We start from the raw sequence: 18,557 nt of genomic DNA on the forward strand, positions 1-18,557 counted from the left end.
AGTTGTGAAGATAGAGAGTAGTGGTTCCCTCTCCCCTTCACAAATCTGCACGTATACTGTACTCACTTCATTCCATGCCTCACTTCATACATGCTGTTGTTTTGCATGCCCTCTTAACTGTATCCACACTGAGGTTTTATACTGCCGTTGGCACACAGAAGAAAACTCTTCAGCCTGTATATATATATATATATATATATATATATATATATATATATATATATATATATATATATATATATATATATATATATATATATATATATATATATATATATATATTGTTGCGGATATGGCATTTGGCCTCCATATCCGCTTGTAAATATTCCCCTATTTCCCCAATACTCCCCAACTATCCCCAATCCCCCATTCCCTAGTCCCATTGCCTGTAAATAACACTCTGTAGAACCGACCTTCCCCTTTTTCCCCCATTAAATGTCGTGCCCAGGTCCACCGCATCTCACGTAGACAACTTTCGGACATCTTGCTAGTTATTCTTAGTCTATGTCAGTTAAGGACTCGTTTCCATTAATTCTGACTCTTCGTTGCACCAGAATGTGATTATATGGCACCAGTAGTGAGTTTAGGACCTCCCCATACCTCCCCGCATCTCTTCCCCATGAAGAAGCTACAACAACAACAACAACTACAACAGCAGAGGGGGGCGGCGCGGCGCGGGGAGTGTGCGTCCTCACTCCGGCTCGGTTAGCCGCCATTACCCATGTGCGCCGACGGGGTTACCACGAAGGGGCTGCCTGTCGGCCCCTCGTCAAGGGCGGAGCCCGGTAACCCCCGCATCCAATAAGAAGCAACGGGCCGATTCCATCTGGGGCGGAGCTAACAAGCCGAGGGCGTGTCACTCCCCGCCGGATATACGAAGCGACTCACCGGACGTGACGTCAGATGCGCCCCCAGCTTGGAGAAAGAAAGTCACCTTCGAGCGCTGAGTGAGACCTCCCGCATCTTTGGACTGGACCGGGTCGATTTTGCCCCTGAGCCAAGGTGCACCTTGAGCCGTCGAAGACCCGCTTTCCTTGCCATCAATCCCCGTGTGAGTCAGTTTTTGTCCTGTTTATCTGTCGTCTGTCGGGGCTATTATAAGACCGTGTTTAAGTGCCTATCTTCCTATACCATCCCTCTTGTCGTTGTAATCTGACCTTCCGCCCTAATATAACCTCCTCCGGAGGTCTTGAGAACCGTATCCCTGGTGTCGTGTCATTTTAATCCCAGCCGTGTGTCCTTTCCTCAATTGATCTAGCGTAGCGCGATTAGTCAACGTTCGGGTGGAATCGGGTAAGTTTGTTAGGTCGCGGTCACCAACCGCTCGGTCTATAACATCTAGCCGCGATCTGTAACAATATATATATATATATATATATATATATATATATATATATATATATATATTGTAACGATTTTGAGAAGTGTAACGGGTTTTGAGAAGTGTAACGGGTTTTGAGGAGTGTAACAATTTTGGAGGAAGGGTAACGGATGTGAAGAGTATGGTTTTGGTATGGTAACATCCTGGTAATGTAAATAATGGTCGCAGCCGTCCTCCTAATTAATTTCATAGAACATACACGCAGGTCACGATATATCTTTTAAATAGTGTATTTCCTTATTCCATGTAGGCTAAGTATGTGTTTTCCACTAGATTGACTTTGCATTGTATCAAACAAAATAAGCGTAGGCCCTTCCAATTTCCCCAAAACCTCCCTTCCATTTGCCTTCCGCATGTTGGTCGGTTTTTCTCTTCAACCACCATTGGCCACGAGGTAAGGTTGGAGAAGAAAGGCGTGTCTCCACCTCGTCAGAAGAGGGCAGGAGTGAACCGGCCTTAACAGCCAATCAACACCGCGGTGAGTGACCCGGTAGGCGTGCCCTCGGAGCCGGCGGCTTAATTCCGCCGGAGGTGATAAAAGCGACTGTAAGGGACTGCTTTGGGGGATGACTGGAGATGAGCTGGAGAGGAGCAACGAGGCTGCACCGAGGAGAGGCCTTGAGAGATACGCTGGGGGATGACCTGGAAGAGGAGCGCAATCCACCGCAAGCCCTACCTACCTACCTGCCTGCAATATCCCCTGTCGTTGGAGAGACGCGCTGAACGGAGGGAGACGGCTCCACCCCAGGAAGAGGAGCAGGTGTGCCGAGCCAGCGCGTGACGGCCGCGGATACGCGACGGAGGTTTTCCCGCCAAAACCGCGAGGGGTTGAAAGCTGCTGCCTCCGACCTTGCCTTCCTCTCAAGCAATCAACCTCGAGCCATTACCTGCCTGCAATATCCACCGTGTGAGTGTGAACGTCCTGTCCTACTCGTTTGTCTTGGGGATTAAGTAAATGAAATAGAATAAGTTAACAATGCACTGTGTGACTGCTCTTTTCCATCTATTGCTGTAAATAATATTGGTCGCTCTAAAATATTGCTTGTGTGTGTATAATAAATCTGTTCTTCCTCCAAACTCTGTCTTTCTTCTCTCTTCTTCTCTTTCGGTCGCTTTAGAGGTTTCCCAATTGAATATCTGTAGCGCGATTAATCAACGTTCGGTTGGAATCGGGTTCTAATCGGGGAGTAACTGTTCGGACGCGGTTAAATACACCACCGCTCGGTAAAATAACATCCAAAAAAACCGTGTCCGTAACAATATATATATATATTGTTACAGACGCGGTTTAGATGTTATGATGGGCCGAGCGGATGGTCCAACCGCGACCGAACAGTTACTCCCCGATTAGAACCCAAACGTTGGCCGGATCGCACCACAGATATTCAATCGGGAAACCTCTAAAGCGACCGAAAGAGAAGGAAAAAAAAGAAGAAGACAGAGTACGGAGGAAGAACAGATTTATTATACACACACAAGCAATGGATGGAAGAAGCAGTCACACAGTGAATTGTTAACTTACACTATTCAATTTACTTAACCCCAGGACAACGATTAGGACAGACGACGTTCACACTTACACGGGGGAAATTGCAGGCAGGGATGGCGGAGGTGGGTTGCTGGAGAGGGAGGCAGGGTCGGAGGTAGCAGCTCTCAATTCCTCGCGTTTTTGGTGGGAAAATCCTCGGTCGCGTATCCGCTGCCGATGCTGTAGACGTCACGCGCTGGCTCGGTCACACCTGTTCCTCTCCTTCTGGTGGAGCCGTCTCCCTCCTCTCAGTGCGTCTCTCCAAAGCTGGTTTCCTCTCCGAGTACCTCTCCTCTTTGGCTTGGAGCGTCTCGCATCTCACCGCTCACAGCTCAGCTCACAGCTCCTCTCGTATGTCACCTCTTCGCTCATCTCCCATCTGGTGAAGCAGTCCCTTCCCGTCGCTTTTATCACTCGGGGCGGAATCAAGCCGCCGGCTGCGAGGGCACGCCTACCGGGTCGCTAACCGCGGTGCTGGTTGGCTGTTAGGGCTGTCCGATTCCTCCTTTGCTCATGACGGCGTGCCACGCCTGTGAGTTGGCGGCTCCTACCCCCCTCTTCTCCGAGATGAGCACATAGGCAATGGCGGCTTGCGGGATTGAACACCACTCGCACCCCTTTTGAAAGGAACTTTGGAGAGCGGAGATGTTTGGGGAAATTGAAAGGGCCTACGCTTATTTTGTTTGATACAATGCAAAGTCAATCTAGTGGGAAACACATATTTAGCCTACATAGAATAAGGAAATACACTATTTAAAAAGATATATCGTGGCCTGTGTGTAAGTTTCATGGAATTAACTAGGAGGACGGCTGCGACCATTATTTACATTACGAGGGTGTTACACACAACAAAACCATACTTTTCACATTCGTTACACTTCCTCCAAAATTGTTACACTTCTCAAAAACTGTTACACTTCTCAAATTCGTTACACTTCTCAAAACCGTTACACTGCACCCTCCTTTCTTCAGGCCCGTGCTCGGGCCTACAAAACTTTAACTTAATGTGACACGTAGGTGTAATTCCCTCTACTTTTAACCTGACCCTGAGTGTGACAATCTTAAAACACAAATAAGTATGTCCCCCTATTGCATTGCACCCTGTCTAACAGACTCAAGCCCACAGCTAACCGAATTACGGAATTATTCTCAAACTATACATTTACGGTGGGGAGCATTATTTACAATGACGTTATTTCTTATTTACAACGCAACCCAGGACCTGTGTTTTTTTTTTTTTTTTTTTTTAGGGAACAAGAAAAAGAAATTCCTGTTGGGAGGGAGGAGACAGCACGCATTGCATCGATGCACCAGTACCAATACCACCAAAGCACCCAAAAGCACCAAAAGCACCACAAGCACCAAAAGCACCACTCGGTGCGCAGTCACCATGGTTCATAATAAACACAACAAAACAACTGGTGGTGGTCTTCTCTTTCTCTGCTGGCCCGATGTTCTTCCCGACGTCTTCTGGCTTCATGCGGCCTACTTGGAAATATAAAAAGCACAAACCATGTCCATTTTTATTTAGGGCAACAGGGGCCAACTAAGGGTGGTCCACCTGTTTGGCATAGGTGCCACCTTACCGAGGTCCGCAAGCAAGATTCCCTGGCCACTATGGCCGGTCTCCAACAGAGGTGCCCTGCCCCAGAACCTGGGGTCCATCAAGTGGTACTTGGCCGCAGAACAGCGGTCCATAAAGCGGTACATCAACGCAATGCATGCTGGTTCTGGGAATCTCGTGCGCACAATGGCCACCTCACGCACGCTCCCCTCGGCACCCAATGGCGCACAGGTCCTCAAGTGGGAGACAAAAGGGGGGAAGACAATTGAGCGAGGGGTAAGGTCACAAGGGTACACGTCAATAAAGGCAATGCAGGGTGAAGTGCGTACGGAGAGCGAAGTGAGAAAAACTCGTCCCTACCGTACGTCACCCCCCTGTCACCTACACTACCCTTGCCCTTACCCCATATGTACAAAATCTACACATTACCAATCCGTCGCTACTGTCACGTCTCCCCATATTTCCTCTATACCAAATTCGTCACCACAATCCCTCTATCCAAAATTTGCCATCACCCAATTCGTCATCAATCCTCATAAGGAGGAAGAGATGGAACATCAAGCACAATGTCACACCCACGTCATGATGCGTCTCACAATCCAAACATTTGCATCATAAAAAATAATCAAATACCCTACCCTGAAATACCCTGAACCCTACCCAAATCCTACCCTGTCGCCTCACCGTGGCGTAGGAGTGGCAATGGTTAATGGCATCGAATGTCATGGCTAGCAAAGACAGGGAGGTAAACTTGATTTAAATTTGGAAATTTTTTTTTTTTTTTTTTTTTGGCAAGGAACGGGCACCCACGTACGGGCACGTCCTAGTAAAAAATAATCAAACCATGGCATGGTGTGGAGTACCTGTCACCTCAGGTGAGTGGATGCAGATGGTGCGAGGAGACTTCATCCTAACTACTTTCTAAATGACATTAACACACTTTACACTACCCGGGGTCTTTCCCTGCCAATCCATTGGCCACTTACACTATGGGTTCTAACAACCAATTCCCATTGACCAAACTGTGGTGCTTCTCAATTTGGGGTCTCACTCCCCCGATTCATCTCCCGGTGCCCTTGCACAATTTCTGGGCTGTGACGTGTAGCTCTCCCAGCAGGTCTACCCACCTGCACACCTCCACCACTGCAGTTGCCACCCGAGCTTACCTAGCTCCTCACCCTAACCTAACTAACTGGGGACAGCCCCTCCTGGCTCTGTCACCCCACTCGGTGCCCTCTGGCACTGGGCTACCCGGGTCCGTCCTCCGGATCCTCGGGCCCCATCCACAACAACTACTACCGGCTCCCAGAGCCCACCTGCGGCCTCACCTGGCCGACATCCTCACAGTGGTGGAGCGCCCAACCAACTACACACACTAACAGGCTACACGCCCAGCCATTTCCACAACACTAATGCACCCATCCAAAGACCATTCTTTCACCCGCACCACAGATGCCAATATCCAACCACAATTTACCTGTACCCTCTACCTAACACTTACACTACCTGCCCCGGGTATCCGTGATGGGGGGTCCACTCTTCCCCCATTCACACCTTCGCACCATCCACTCCACTCCACAATTTCCACCATACTCACTCCACGACCATCCATTCCAATACTCCATTTATTCCACACTACCATTCTCCATACCTGTTGTTGCACACCTGTGCCCTCACACCTGGTGCCACCTGCACCCTCCTTTCTTCCTGGACCATTTGGTCAGCACAACACGCAATCACCACTACTCCCTCATACACTGCTCCACACACCTGTTCAGTTGCACACCTGTGCAATCACACCTGTTCAATCACACCTGTTCAATCCTCACACACACGCAATCATCTCCTCTAACTACTCCCCTCTGAAACTTGCGCTTCCCAGTCGCCCCTTTAAACTATTGCGCTCCCACGTCATTATCATCCATACTAATCTACCTGCGTCCCCACTACAGGTATCAGTCACTAACTAATCTTAACGTTACCTAATGTCATCTTCGCTAGACCCCTACACACGATATATCCTAACCCTCCCGGGCTAGTTTTCACTGCCATAAACCCCATAAGCTAGTGCTCCTTTGCCCCCCCTTCGTTGTGAGGGATGGTGGATTTTCCATCCCACCACATCGGGGAGGTCCTACTATCAATTTGGCACACCAAATTTCAGCCAATCAAAAATTTTGCCATTTACTGCCAATTCTACCCACTATTATAAATTTCGTATCAAATCACTATCACTATCACTATCACCATGATCACAGTCCACTATATCCTAGCCTCGGTGCGTCGTGACATCATTAAACTCAGTTCGTAAAGCCGAGCAATGAATTCGGATGGTTTGGTCGCCTGCAGGTTGAATCCGTCCGGCTTTCGGTTCAAGGGAGGTGGTTTGGTTGGGCCGAGGTTCCACGCACCATCTCGGCGCGGCACCTTGCGGTCCCGGGCCCGATGGCTCAATCTCCCCCGGTCGGAACCCCGTCCCCACGAGGGGGCACCGTTCCGCTTCCTCCCACTCGCCCTTGAACCGGACCGGTCGCCTCGCCCGACAAGGCCCAGACTCGACCGTGCGGGGCGGGGCCAAGCCCGAATCGGCAACGACGCTTCGAAGAGAAGCGACGCAGCATCGATGAGAAGCGACGCAGCATCGATCCGCGCCGGGCCTCGCACCCAACAAAGCACCCCGCGCCCCGAGTGCTCACCTCGGCTATCCGTCGCCCTAACCGCTAACCCGGTTACCGTCGATGCTTCACCTGCATGCTCACATGCATACGCTACCCCTTTCATCCCCACAAAACCCGGCGTTCCAACGCCGTCCGTACATTCCACCAACGCTCTCCCTGTTACACACCACACCTCTCGCGCACACTCTTGCGCACACTTTGGTCCACACCTGTCCTCCGTTACGTCCTCCGTAACACTCACCATGGGCGTGCACTCTGGCATCCACCCACTAACGCGCTCACACGGGCTCTCCCACACCTGCGCTACCACCAACTCAGGTGTGCTTCCTCGCACACGCTCCACCACCACCTTACTCTCCGTGTCACACTTCGTACACCCCGACGTGCATTCTCGCTCGCACTCGGTTTCACACTCGCGCTCCGATGTGCCCTCTCGCACCTGCGCCATCACCAACTCACTATTCCTGTCACACTCCGTACACCCCGACGTGCATTCTCGCTCGCACTCGGTATCACACTCGCGCTTCGTAACACGCTCACCCCTTGACGCACACTTTTTTTCCACACGCGTGCCATTTCCATTCACACGGGACCCTTCACCAACGCCCGGATGCTTCCTCGATCCCAAGCGCGCGACAAATCTTTTGTCGCTAAACATCCTCTTACAAAATCTCCCAGCACAATACACAACAGCACGTCTCACCTTCGGGGTTCTTCTTCCTCCCTGCACCAAAACCTGCAAACTTCCATTTGGATTAGCGAGTACAGCATCAGGATGTGCATTTAGACTTTGAGCAATTTCCATTCCTTCCTCCGATTGTTGCTCTTTTAACTTTAAGTCCCCGGTCTCTCCAATTTCAACTATACCCATAATTTCTTTGTTCACCTCGACGACCGTTGGCTTTAATAAAATTCCCTCTACCTCATCGGTCGCCGGCTTTTCCAAACCCCGGGTCGCGATTTCTACCCCGGTCATTGTACCCGTGCTTTTCTCCGCTTCGTTCAACCAGTGCTTCTCGACCCACGTTACCTCGTCGTGCACCCCTGGGACCCCTTCACCCAACTTGCGGTCTCTGTCCCTCTGCTCCCTTTCCTCCCTATCGGCCCTCATTCCGTTTATTGTTGCTTCAATTTGCTCACTCCGAGCATCCATCCGGTTCCCCATTACCCCCATTTGCTCACTCTGAGCCCTCATTTGCTCACTCTGCAGGTTGAGGGACGCCTGCATTTGTACCATAAATTGCTCCATGAGGGCCTGCATTTGGGCCATGCTCATTGGTTCCGCGACCGTGGCCCCCTCAACCACGTGCGCGAGAGCGCCATTTTGTGCGTCTGAAACCTCCGCAACCACATTGCCATTTTTCTCCTCCTCCCTTTCCTCCACATACATTTCCCCGAGGTCCTGGGTCGATTCCACCCTGTCTATCTCTCCCACCGACATCCGATCGCCTTGATTGTCCATGGCGCGATCTCAAAATTCGGGTTTTATAAAACAAAATAAATTTCGGCAGCTTGTAATTTTGAGCGCGTTAAGCGCGCTTCGGGTCCGATCTCACTCCTCGACACCAATTGTTACTCTAATAGTACAATTGGTGTTCCAAAATTTGGGCCTAACAAATTTAGTCCCAGGTCCGAATCCCAACTCCTGACAACCAATTGTTACAGACGCGGTTTAGATGTTATGATGGGCCGAGCGGATGGTCCAACCGTGACCGAACAGTTACTCCCCGATTAGAACCCAAACGTTGGCCGGATCGCACCACAGATATTCAATCGGGAAACCTCTAAAGCGACCGAAAGAGAAGGAAAAAAAAGAAGAAGACAGAGTACGGAGGAAGAACAGATTTATTATACACACACAAGCAATGGATGGAAGAAGCAGTCACACAGTGAATTGTTAACTTACACTATTCAATTTACTTAACCCCAGGACAACGATTAGGACAGACGACGTTCACACTTACACGGGGGAAATTGCAGGCAGGGATGGCGGAGGTGGGTTGCTGGAGAGGGAGGCAGGGTCGGAGGTAGCAGCTCTCAATTCCTCGCGTTTTTGGCGGGAAAATCCTAGGTCGCGTATCCGCTGCCGATGCTGTAGACGTCACGCGCTGGCTCGGTCACACCTGTTCCTCTCCTTCTGGTGGAGCCGTCTCCCTCCTCTCAGTGCGTCTCTCCAAAGCTGGTTTGCTCTCCGAGTACCTCTCCTCTTTGGCTTGGAGCGTCTCGCATCTCACCGCTCACAGCTCAGCTCACAGCTCCTCTCGTATGTCACCTCTTCGCTCATCTCCCATCTGGTGAAGCAGTCCCTTCCCGTCGCTTTTATCACTCGGGGCGGAATCAAGCCGCCGGCTGCGAGGGCACGCCTACCGGGTCGCTAACCGCGGTGCTGGTTGGCTGTTAGGGCTGTCCGATTCCTCCTTTGCTCATGACGGCGTGCCACGCCTGTGAGTTGGCGGCTCCTACCCCCCTCTTCTCCGAGATGAGCACATGGGCAATGGCGGCTTGCGGGATTGAACACCACTCGCACCCCTTTTGAAAGGAACTTTGGAGAGCGGAGATGTTTGGGGAAATTGAAAGGGCCTACGCTTATTTTGTTTGATACAATGCAAAGTCAATCTAGTGGGAAACACATATTTAGCCTACATAGAATAAGGAAATACACTATTTAAAAAGATATATCGTGGCCTGTGTGTAAGTTTCATGGAATTAACTAGGAGGACGGCTGCGACCATTATTTACATTACGAGGGTGTTACACACAACAAAACCATACTTTTCACATTCATTACACTTCCTCCAAAATTGTTACACTTCTCAAAAACCGTTACACTTCTCAAATTCGTTACACTTCTCAAAACCGTTACAATATATATATATATATATATATATATATATATATATATATATATATATATATATATATATATATATATATATATATATATATATATATAAGACCATAACGCCACTGGGACACTTGTATTTGTGGTATGTCAAGGTTTGTCAAAGAAATACTTTTGGTATGTCAGAAGCAATTTTGGCTAATAATGGGCATCTCGCTCGCAGCATACTCTGGCTTTGTGCCCTTCTCATTATCCTTTTTTCCAGGCCTGATATCTCGCACTAGTTTTGTTTCCTTGGCATTCCAGGCCTGATATCTCGCACTAGTTTTGTTTCCTTGGCAATCACCAGACTCAGTGGTGTAATGGGTTGGAGAATTTGTTCTGATTATGGCAGGTTGGCAGTTGAAATCCCAGCCGAGTCATACCAAAGACTTTTAAAATGATACGTGCTGCTTCCTTGCCTGTAGCTCACAATTTAAACGGATAGAGCATGGACAAACAACATACGTTGGTAATAATAGTGTGGACTTTGATGGGCCGACTGGCCTACACCTGGGTCGAAGTTCCTTCAAAGGGAGCTAATTAAATAATTTATTCATAATTATTGCAAAGCCTGGTGTTGGCTTAGCGGTTAGGGTGCTGGCTTAGGATCCTCGGATCTTGGGTTCAAATCCCGATTGATCGCTGAATTAACGCCAGGGGAGTTGACTCAGCCTGTCATCCTTCCGAGGTCGGCAAATTGAGTACCAGCTTGCTGGGATGAATGATCCCGGTGTGTACCCCGGTGTAGAATAGGTACACTGTATCCCTGCGCATCGTAAGAGGCAAACCAAGGTTTGGCGTCAGGAAGGGCATCCGGCCATAAAAACATTGCCTCAAAGAGGGAACCATGATTGTCATGGGGCCCGCAAGGCTAACCCCCGCTCTAGTGGGGAAAATGGCCTTAAAACGATCATTCTATATATATTATTCATAATTATTGCAACCCCATTATCTTTTTTTATATCCTTACCCCTTGTCGTTTAGCTTTTCCTGCTGTCCCTTAGTAATATAATTTGTGATTGTCATTGGTACTTATTTTGGCAATTGTGCTTTGCTGTTGTATGTTTATGAGAAATTATTTGTTTATCATCAATATCGTGTTGCTCCTTCGCTTATATGGTACAATTAGGCTCTAAATTAGCCCATTTGACCTGATCGGCTATCTGAGCTTGTAATGAAAAGCGCTCTGGCCTTGTGTCATTCCAAACTGCCACCCTGAAGTGCATGGCACCATTATCTTGTAATTGAGAGAAATTAGTTTGAACTTAAATGAGCAGCCAATACTATTATTTTGCTTCTATTCGATTTCTGGATGCAAAAATGGCACAACAATTCTGAGATCATTCTACTTTTCTTTGATGAGTACTTAGGGCAGTTTGTATTGCATTTGATAACCACATTGTTTCCTTTAAGACTTATTTTCATCTGTTAGAAAGGAAAATTTCAAAGGGCAGGACAGGGTATGTAACATGCTTATATTGAGATTAAGAAAGTATACATTACAGTATTGATCAAGATTGAAGATACAGAGAGCGCACACAAGTTTGTGAAGCATCTATTGATGATCTGCCTGGTTATACATGGCCAACAATTAACCAAGCAGCAAATGATCAGATATACTGTAAATTGTCCTATTCTTGAAATATATCGCATTGTCTTATTCTTTTGAAATGCACTCAGGTGACTTAAACAACTATGTTCAAATTGTTCTTTGATGTTTCCTTCGATGAAAGCCCTGGCTAAATTGCAAATTCCTGTCCTAACCTGCAGAGGGTGTTGCATCAGTGGCGGCACAGCCGCATTCCCAGCAATAATGCAAACCAGCAGTCACTGCCTGCACAGAAAATTAATGAATGAATTGTACTGAAAGATATTATGTGAGTGAGTTGCTGCTGAGATCAACAATTATTTTATTTTGTTGTTTATTCAAAGGTAATCAGCAAGGGATCTGTTGTGATGGTAAAAAAAACTAAAGACAACAGCACAACAAATGCCGTGTTACTGGAAATAACGAAGGAGATGGTACCCTCATTTCGTATTGTTGGATACTACTACCACGATGGTGAATTTGTTTCCGATTCTGTACAAATTGAGGTCGAGACAGGATGCACTACTCCGGTAAGTGATCCAATAACCACAGTTTCCTCTACCCTTAACATGTTCAATCCTAAAACCCCCTATGTGACCATGATTCAGACTGCTGCAGACTGAAACTTGTATTTTATTTGGCTGTGACTATTTACATTGCCTTCCTGTCTGATATCAACCCTCTATATTGACCTTAATTGATCTTATTTGAGAAGAAGCTTGATTACTTTTAAATGTACAAGGGAGGATGATGGGGCACAAGCTGAAAATGACACCCAATGGCATTGTTTCCACGACATGTCACTAATATCCAAGGATACTTGCTATGTGCGGCAGGTAAATTAAATGAGTGGAGGGAATATAAAACACAAGACAAAGAAAAGGAAGATTATGATAGAATGCAAGGAAGCAGAATGCAGTTAGTGAAGCAGCAAGCCATGGTTCCCTCTAAGATGAGTCTCAAGACAGGCGATGGGAAAAAATAAAAAATAAATAAAAGTCAAGTTGCCTTATGTACAGCATGACTAATTTCTTTCTCTTTTTTTTGTATTCCTTTTTTTCATCACCTGACTTGAGACTGAAAGTATGAGTAAAGGCAATGCAGAGCATGAAGCATGAGATCAGTCGTCGCAGAAAGCCAAGCAAATGGTATGGCCTTGTGAAAGGCTGAACACCAAGTTCAACTACAACAACAACTACACTGACTTCAACATAATGTTCCTCTTCTTCGGACTTCAACATGATGTTTCTCCTGGCACATCTTTAGCTTCTTTATCTTATTTATGCTGTCTGCCACTAGGCTAACTGTTCACTTCTTTTGTCAACAATACTAAAACCTTTTCTTTCTTTCCTAACAATCTAACAGCTTTCGATTTTATTTATTATTAAAAAGAAATGAATCTTTAGGAATCCCTCAAAACTTTTACCAAGACCAACTCCACACATGGATTACTGACTTCCTCTACTCTCGCAACCAATGTGTGGCTCTCAACAGAATCCTTTAATCTCCTCTCCCTGTCAACAACAACTATCTCCCTCCAAAAGGACCATCTCACAAACCTTCCAAGCTACGTTTTAACAATCTTCTTGAGGAAGTTTGGTCATTCAAACTCCTGGGTCTCACTAAGAGCCATGATCTTCCTTGGTTAAACCACATTTAAAAGTTGGCCTACAAAAGCCTCCAAAGCCAGCTGCCGACTCAGCATCCTCCATCATACATAGTCCTTCCTCAGCACACCTGAACTCCTATCCACCTACAAGGCCTTCGTCCACAGCTTGGATGAATCCATAGTACTACTGTCCCCTCTGGGTTAGGTCCCCTGCCTCACATCTTGCTCAGCTTGATGACATTGACACCCTGTACGATTATTGGTCTCCCACGCTGAAGCTGAGTCTATGCGCTTATCACCTCACCATTCCAGACAGGTCGGTGGTCTCTCTGTCTTATACCGCCTCCTTTCGGGTCACGCACCCTCTCCTCTTTCCGTGCTCCCCCCTCTTCCCCCCCTCCGCCCAAGTTTCTGCAGGGCACACATGATCGACCATTAACCCCCTTCTGGTGATCTACCGAAATCCAGGATCACTGCTCACCTTCGCTCATTTGTTACTCTTTTTTTTCCACCTGTGGAACCAACTTCCACATTATTTTCAAACTCATTCTTCCCTCCAGTTCTTCAAGGCAGCTGTTCACCACCATCTCAGATCGTCCTGTCCTCCCTCCTTCCCACTCCCACCCCAAATCCCTCCTCTTTTCAAATTAACAAGTTTCCTTCTTGAGAGTTTCCTTCTACCTCCATCTTGTCCACCACATGCATCCTCTCCTGCCCCCCAATCCTCCTCACATCCATTACCCATTGTTTGTACAGGTCTGCCTCTATCTTGGCCTTCAACTCTGCTGTTAATGTTTCCCTCCTCTCTCTCTGCTGTTCCCTTTGTCCTGTTGCATCCTAATCTGTTCAGTGTACTAGGACTAGCTCTTCCACGAGTCTCGACTATGTATGTTAAAAAAATTAATACGAGAAAAATGTCTCGAAAAAAGAGAACAGCTAATTTTATATTGCAGTGTCAAAGAGTAAATCACTATTTTTTGTTTCCATTCTTGCAGCTTGAGCTGTCTGTAGATATGAAGTCCTTACCAATACCTCCAGACGGTAAGGTGGATGTCAAAATAAGGGGTGAACCCTGTTCACTTGTTGCACTTGTTGCAGTTGACAAAGCGGCATACGTCAACAATCCCAACAACAGAGTCACCTCTAAACAGGTGAAACAGATTTTAAAAGCATCCACAACACAACCGAATGTAACATTGCTGTCCTTTCTTTGGAATTTTATGATTTGTCATTGGTTTGTTTTCTTCTTATGTAACGTGAAGTAATAATGCATGTATCATAAGGTAGGTTGTATGTTAGCTTAATAAAGGAGTGCTCTTCGCAAAAATTAACATCATGGTACAACAATACTTCACCACCTCTTGTCAGTCACTGTTTTCCAAATAATAATTTCCGTTATTTTTGTAGCTTCGTTATTGAGTCTGTGCTACGTGCTTGGTTGTGGTCACAAGGTCTTCTTCATTGGTGTGGGATCTCAGCTCTCAGTATTGACACTGCTTTTTGAAGGTGATTGGCTTGGAGATACAGTGCCCTCCATAAGTATTGGAACAGTGAATCATATTTATTATTACTTTATTTCTTGGTATTTCTATGCATATACGTTTTACCATTGTAGAACAATAACACTTTGTATGTTCAATCCCCCTATGCTAGGTAAGCACAAGTATTGGAATAAATGACTGACAGGTGTTTTGTCTTGCTCAGGGGTTTCTTGTTTCATTGATTGTTCACACATAAAAGAGCTGTGAATGTCTAGTCTTGGTTTTAGCCTTTACTTTTGTCTTGGGAGTCTGCCCTTGGAGTCAATTGGCATAAACCAACATGAAGATCAGATCAGAGAATCAGAGCCTTTTGGTATCCCGTCCTCCATTCTACGATGTCACCGACCAAGCCAAAAATCTCTCTCGCATGTCTGGGACACGGTACTTAAACAGCTGCTTGGGGGTGGGGGCGGAGCGTCGCTGGGTGGGGGCGGAATCAGATAGAGATCATGTATGCATGTGCATAGAACATGGTGGACAGTATCGGTGCACATCACAGACTGACAGCAATCCTCTTGAAACAAAGTGCTTTCATCAGATTTTGTAGAACAATAACATTGATTGTTCACAGTCTATGAAATTCTATGAAAGTCTATGAAAGCTGAAAGCTGAAAGGCAAAATCGCCAGTCTATGAAAGAAAAGCAAACAATTTGGAAGCTGAAAGAACAGAAGAATTCAATCAGAACCATAGCACAAAACTGGGCATAGCAAATATAACAATTTGGAATATCTTGCAAAAGAAAGAAACCGCTCGTGTAATTTTCAATAGGCAAGACCCAAGTCGGCCAAGGAAAACAACTGCAGTTGATGACAGAAAAATCATCAGAGCTGTGAAGAAAAACCATAAAACAACTGTCAGTGACATCACCAACAACCTCCAGAGTTCAGGGGTGAAAGTATCGTAATCTACAATTCGCAGAAGACTTGGACAGCAGAATTACAAAGACTACACTGCAAGATGCAAACCTCTCATCAGCACCAAATATAGAAAGGCCAGATTAGAATTTACCAAGAAGTATACAGGTGAGCCGGTAGAGTTCTGGAACAAAGCTTATGGAAAGATGCGACCAAGATAAACCTTTACTAAAGTTATGGAAAGGCTAAAGTGTGAGAAAAGAAGGAACTGCAGATGATCCAAAGATTACTACCTCATCTGGGATCCTTATCCTGATCCAAAGCTTATTCTCATCATGGTGGAGGTAGTGTCATGGCTTGGGCTTGCATGGCTGCCTCTATAATTAGCAACCTCAACTTTATTGATGATGTAACTAATGATGGCAGCAACAGAAACATAATTTGGACGTGTACAACTGTACATGTCTGTCTATGTACAAGAAAATCCCTCCAAACTCATTGAGCGTCTCTTCACCATGCAGCAAGACAATGACCCAAAACAAACTGCCAACTCAACCAAGGAGTTCATCAGGGGTAAAAAGTGAAGGTTTTAGACTGACAAAGTCAACCTGTTAAATCCAATGGAGCATGCGTTTCACTTGTGGAAGAGGAGACAAAAGTCCAAACCTCCCAAAACAAACAACAACTGAAAATGGCTGCATTGAAGGCTTGGCAAAACATCTCAAAGGAAGATACCAAGAGTTTGGTGATGTCATTGAGTCACAGGCTCGATGCAGTTATTGCATGCAAGCGATATGCAACCAAATACTAACTATTATACCACTTTATTTCACTTTAAGTTAATCTGTTCCAATACCTATGCTTACCTAAAATGGGGAAATTAGCATAAAAAGTGATATTGTTCTGCAATGGTAAAACATATGTACATAAGAATTACCAAGAAATAAAAGCTGACCTCTTGCCTCATATTCATCTTTTCACCTCAAATACAAATTTATTGCATATAGCAATCCAAATTTCTTGTGTATATAGCAATCCAAATTTCTTGTGTATATAGCAATCCAAATTTCTTGTGTATATAGCAATCCAAATTTCTTGTGTATATAGCAATCCAAATTTCTTGTGTATATAGCAATCCAAATTTCTTGTGTATATAGCAATCCAAATTTCTTGTGTATATAGCAATCCAAATTTCTTGTGTATATACATATGTCCTAATAATCACAATTGGAGTTTGAGGAGAGTGCTAGATATTGGTGGCTTTTCTGTATGGCTGCCATTTTGTTCATTCGTGGCATGATTGCTCCATCAGATGCCTTAATGAGCCCCTCTCCTGCTGCGAAGCAGGAAATGGGTTTTGCAATCGCTTGTGTGTCTGTGTGTGTGTCTGTGTATGTCTGTCCGAGCCGTAACTTTTTAGCGTTTGAGCTATTGCCTTAAAATTTTCACCAAAGCTTTCTTATGATAATACGGAGAAGGCAAATTAATAATTTTGTCAAAAGGTGAAAAGTTCAAAGGTCAATGTCACCTAAAATCATCAATTTTCATCCAATTTACCTGAAATTTCAATTTACCATTTGAGTTTTGTCATCAAATTTTCAACAAAGCTTTATTATGGGAATATGGAATAGACAAGTTAATAATTTTGGCAAAAGGTTAAAGGTCAGCATCACCTAAAATCGTAAATTTTCATCCAATTGACCTGAAATTAAAATTTACCTTTTGAGTTTTGTCATATTTTCAATGAACTTTATTATGAGATTATGGAGAAGGGAAATTAATAATTTGGTCAAAAGGTCAAAATCTCCGATTGACCTGAAATTTAAAGAATTTTCATATTTGGTTACTGAATTGGTTCACCTATCAAACGCTAGAAGCTGATTGTTTTTTTTTAGATCAAAAGGTCAAAGGTCAAGGTTGCATAAAATCGTCAATTTTCGTCCAATTGACCTGAAATTTAAAGAATTTGCATATTGGGTCACTGATTTGGTTCACCAATGAAGAGCATAAAATAATAAAATTTCATTTTGTACTGTTTTTTAAAACTGTTTTTGTTATTTTGAGCATAATATGCTCAATAATATGAACATAATATGCTTACATATTATGTAGGAAGAAAAAGACGTCTAAATACAAACAGACGTGGACGGTCTTTGCATTTTCAGATGCTTTCTAGTTGGATATTAGATTGAAGGGGTATCAAAAGCATCAACCTTGATTCTGAGGGCAGAGGTCAAAGTTTATGTTTCAATGCCATATGTCAGGATAGAACACACAAAGCAGTTATGAACCTCATCTGGATCTTGTATGAGATGTGGTTATTTCAGCAATCTGAAATTTTTATGACAGAGAAGGCAAATGGTCCTATGGCTATTCTTCTGCATGTAGCAAACTCAACTGTCTTGTCCAAGTGAGAGGCGAGATTACATGCCACGTGCGTGCAGAGTAATGAGGATTTATGAGCTGCCAACCGGGCGTCATTTGGGGGCTTATAATTTGGATGATGTCTGTCTGTCCATCTGTCCTTCCGAAACCACTACTTTAATATGACTGGACAGATTTATTTTATATTCAACACGTATAAAAACCACCTTTAGAGGCCATTTTTCCCCGCAAGCGGGGGTTGGCCTTTTTCGGGAACTGTGGTTCTTGTTGTTTTTCGGTCCCCTTTTTGAAGCAATGTTTTGCGGCCGGATGCCCTTCCTGACGCCAACCCTTTTTGCCGCCTTTAACGACAAGCAGGGAATTACCAGTGAACGGGTACTCAATTTGCCGACCTCGGAAGGATGACAGGCTGAGTCAACCCCCCTGGCGTTAATTCAGCGATTGACCGGGATTCGAACCCAGGATCCTAGGATCCTAAGCCGGCACCCTAGCCGCTAGCCCAACACCAGGGTAATATTCAACACGTATATGCAACAATATTTG

The 18,557-nt window shown here is 45.4% G+C and overlaps 1 protein-coding gene across 1 annotated transcript in view; it reads left to right on the forward strand.

Moving 5' to 3' along the window:
* LOC137431468 (complement C3) overlaps positions 1-18,557 on the forward strand; it is a 613,976-nt gene that overhangs the window by 234,073 nt on the left and 361,346 nt on the right. Inside the window, exons 14-15 of the mRNA XM_078782039.1 lie at positions 11,968-12,153; positions 14,228-14,383. Of these exons, the coding sequence (XP_078638165.1) occupies positions 11,968-12,153; positions 14,228-14,383 (342 nt within the window). The remainder of the gene's footprint in view (positions 1-11,967; positions 12,154-14,227; positions 14,384-18,557) is intronic.

This window comes from Myxine glutinosa, chromosome 7 (assembly GCF_964187855.1).
Source record: "Myxine glutinosa chromosome 7, kmMyxGlut1.1, whole genome shotgun sequence".
Taxonomy (NCBI): Eukaryota; Metazoa; Chordata; class Myxini; order Myxiniformes; family Myxinidae; genus Myxine; species Myxine glutinosa.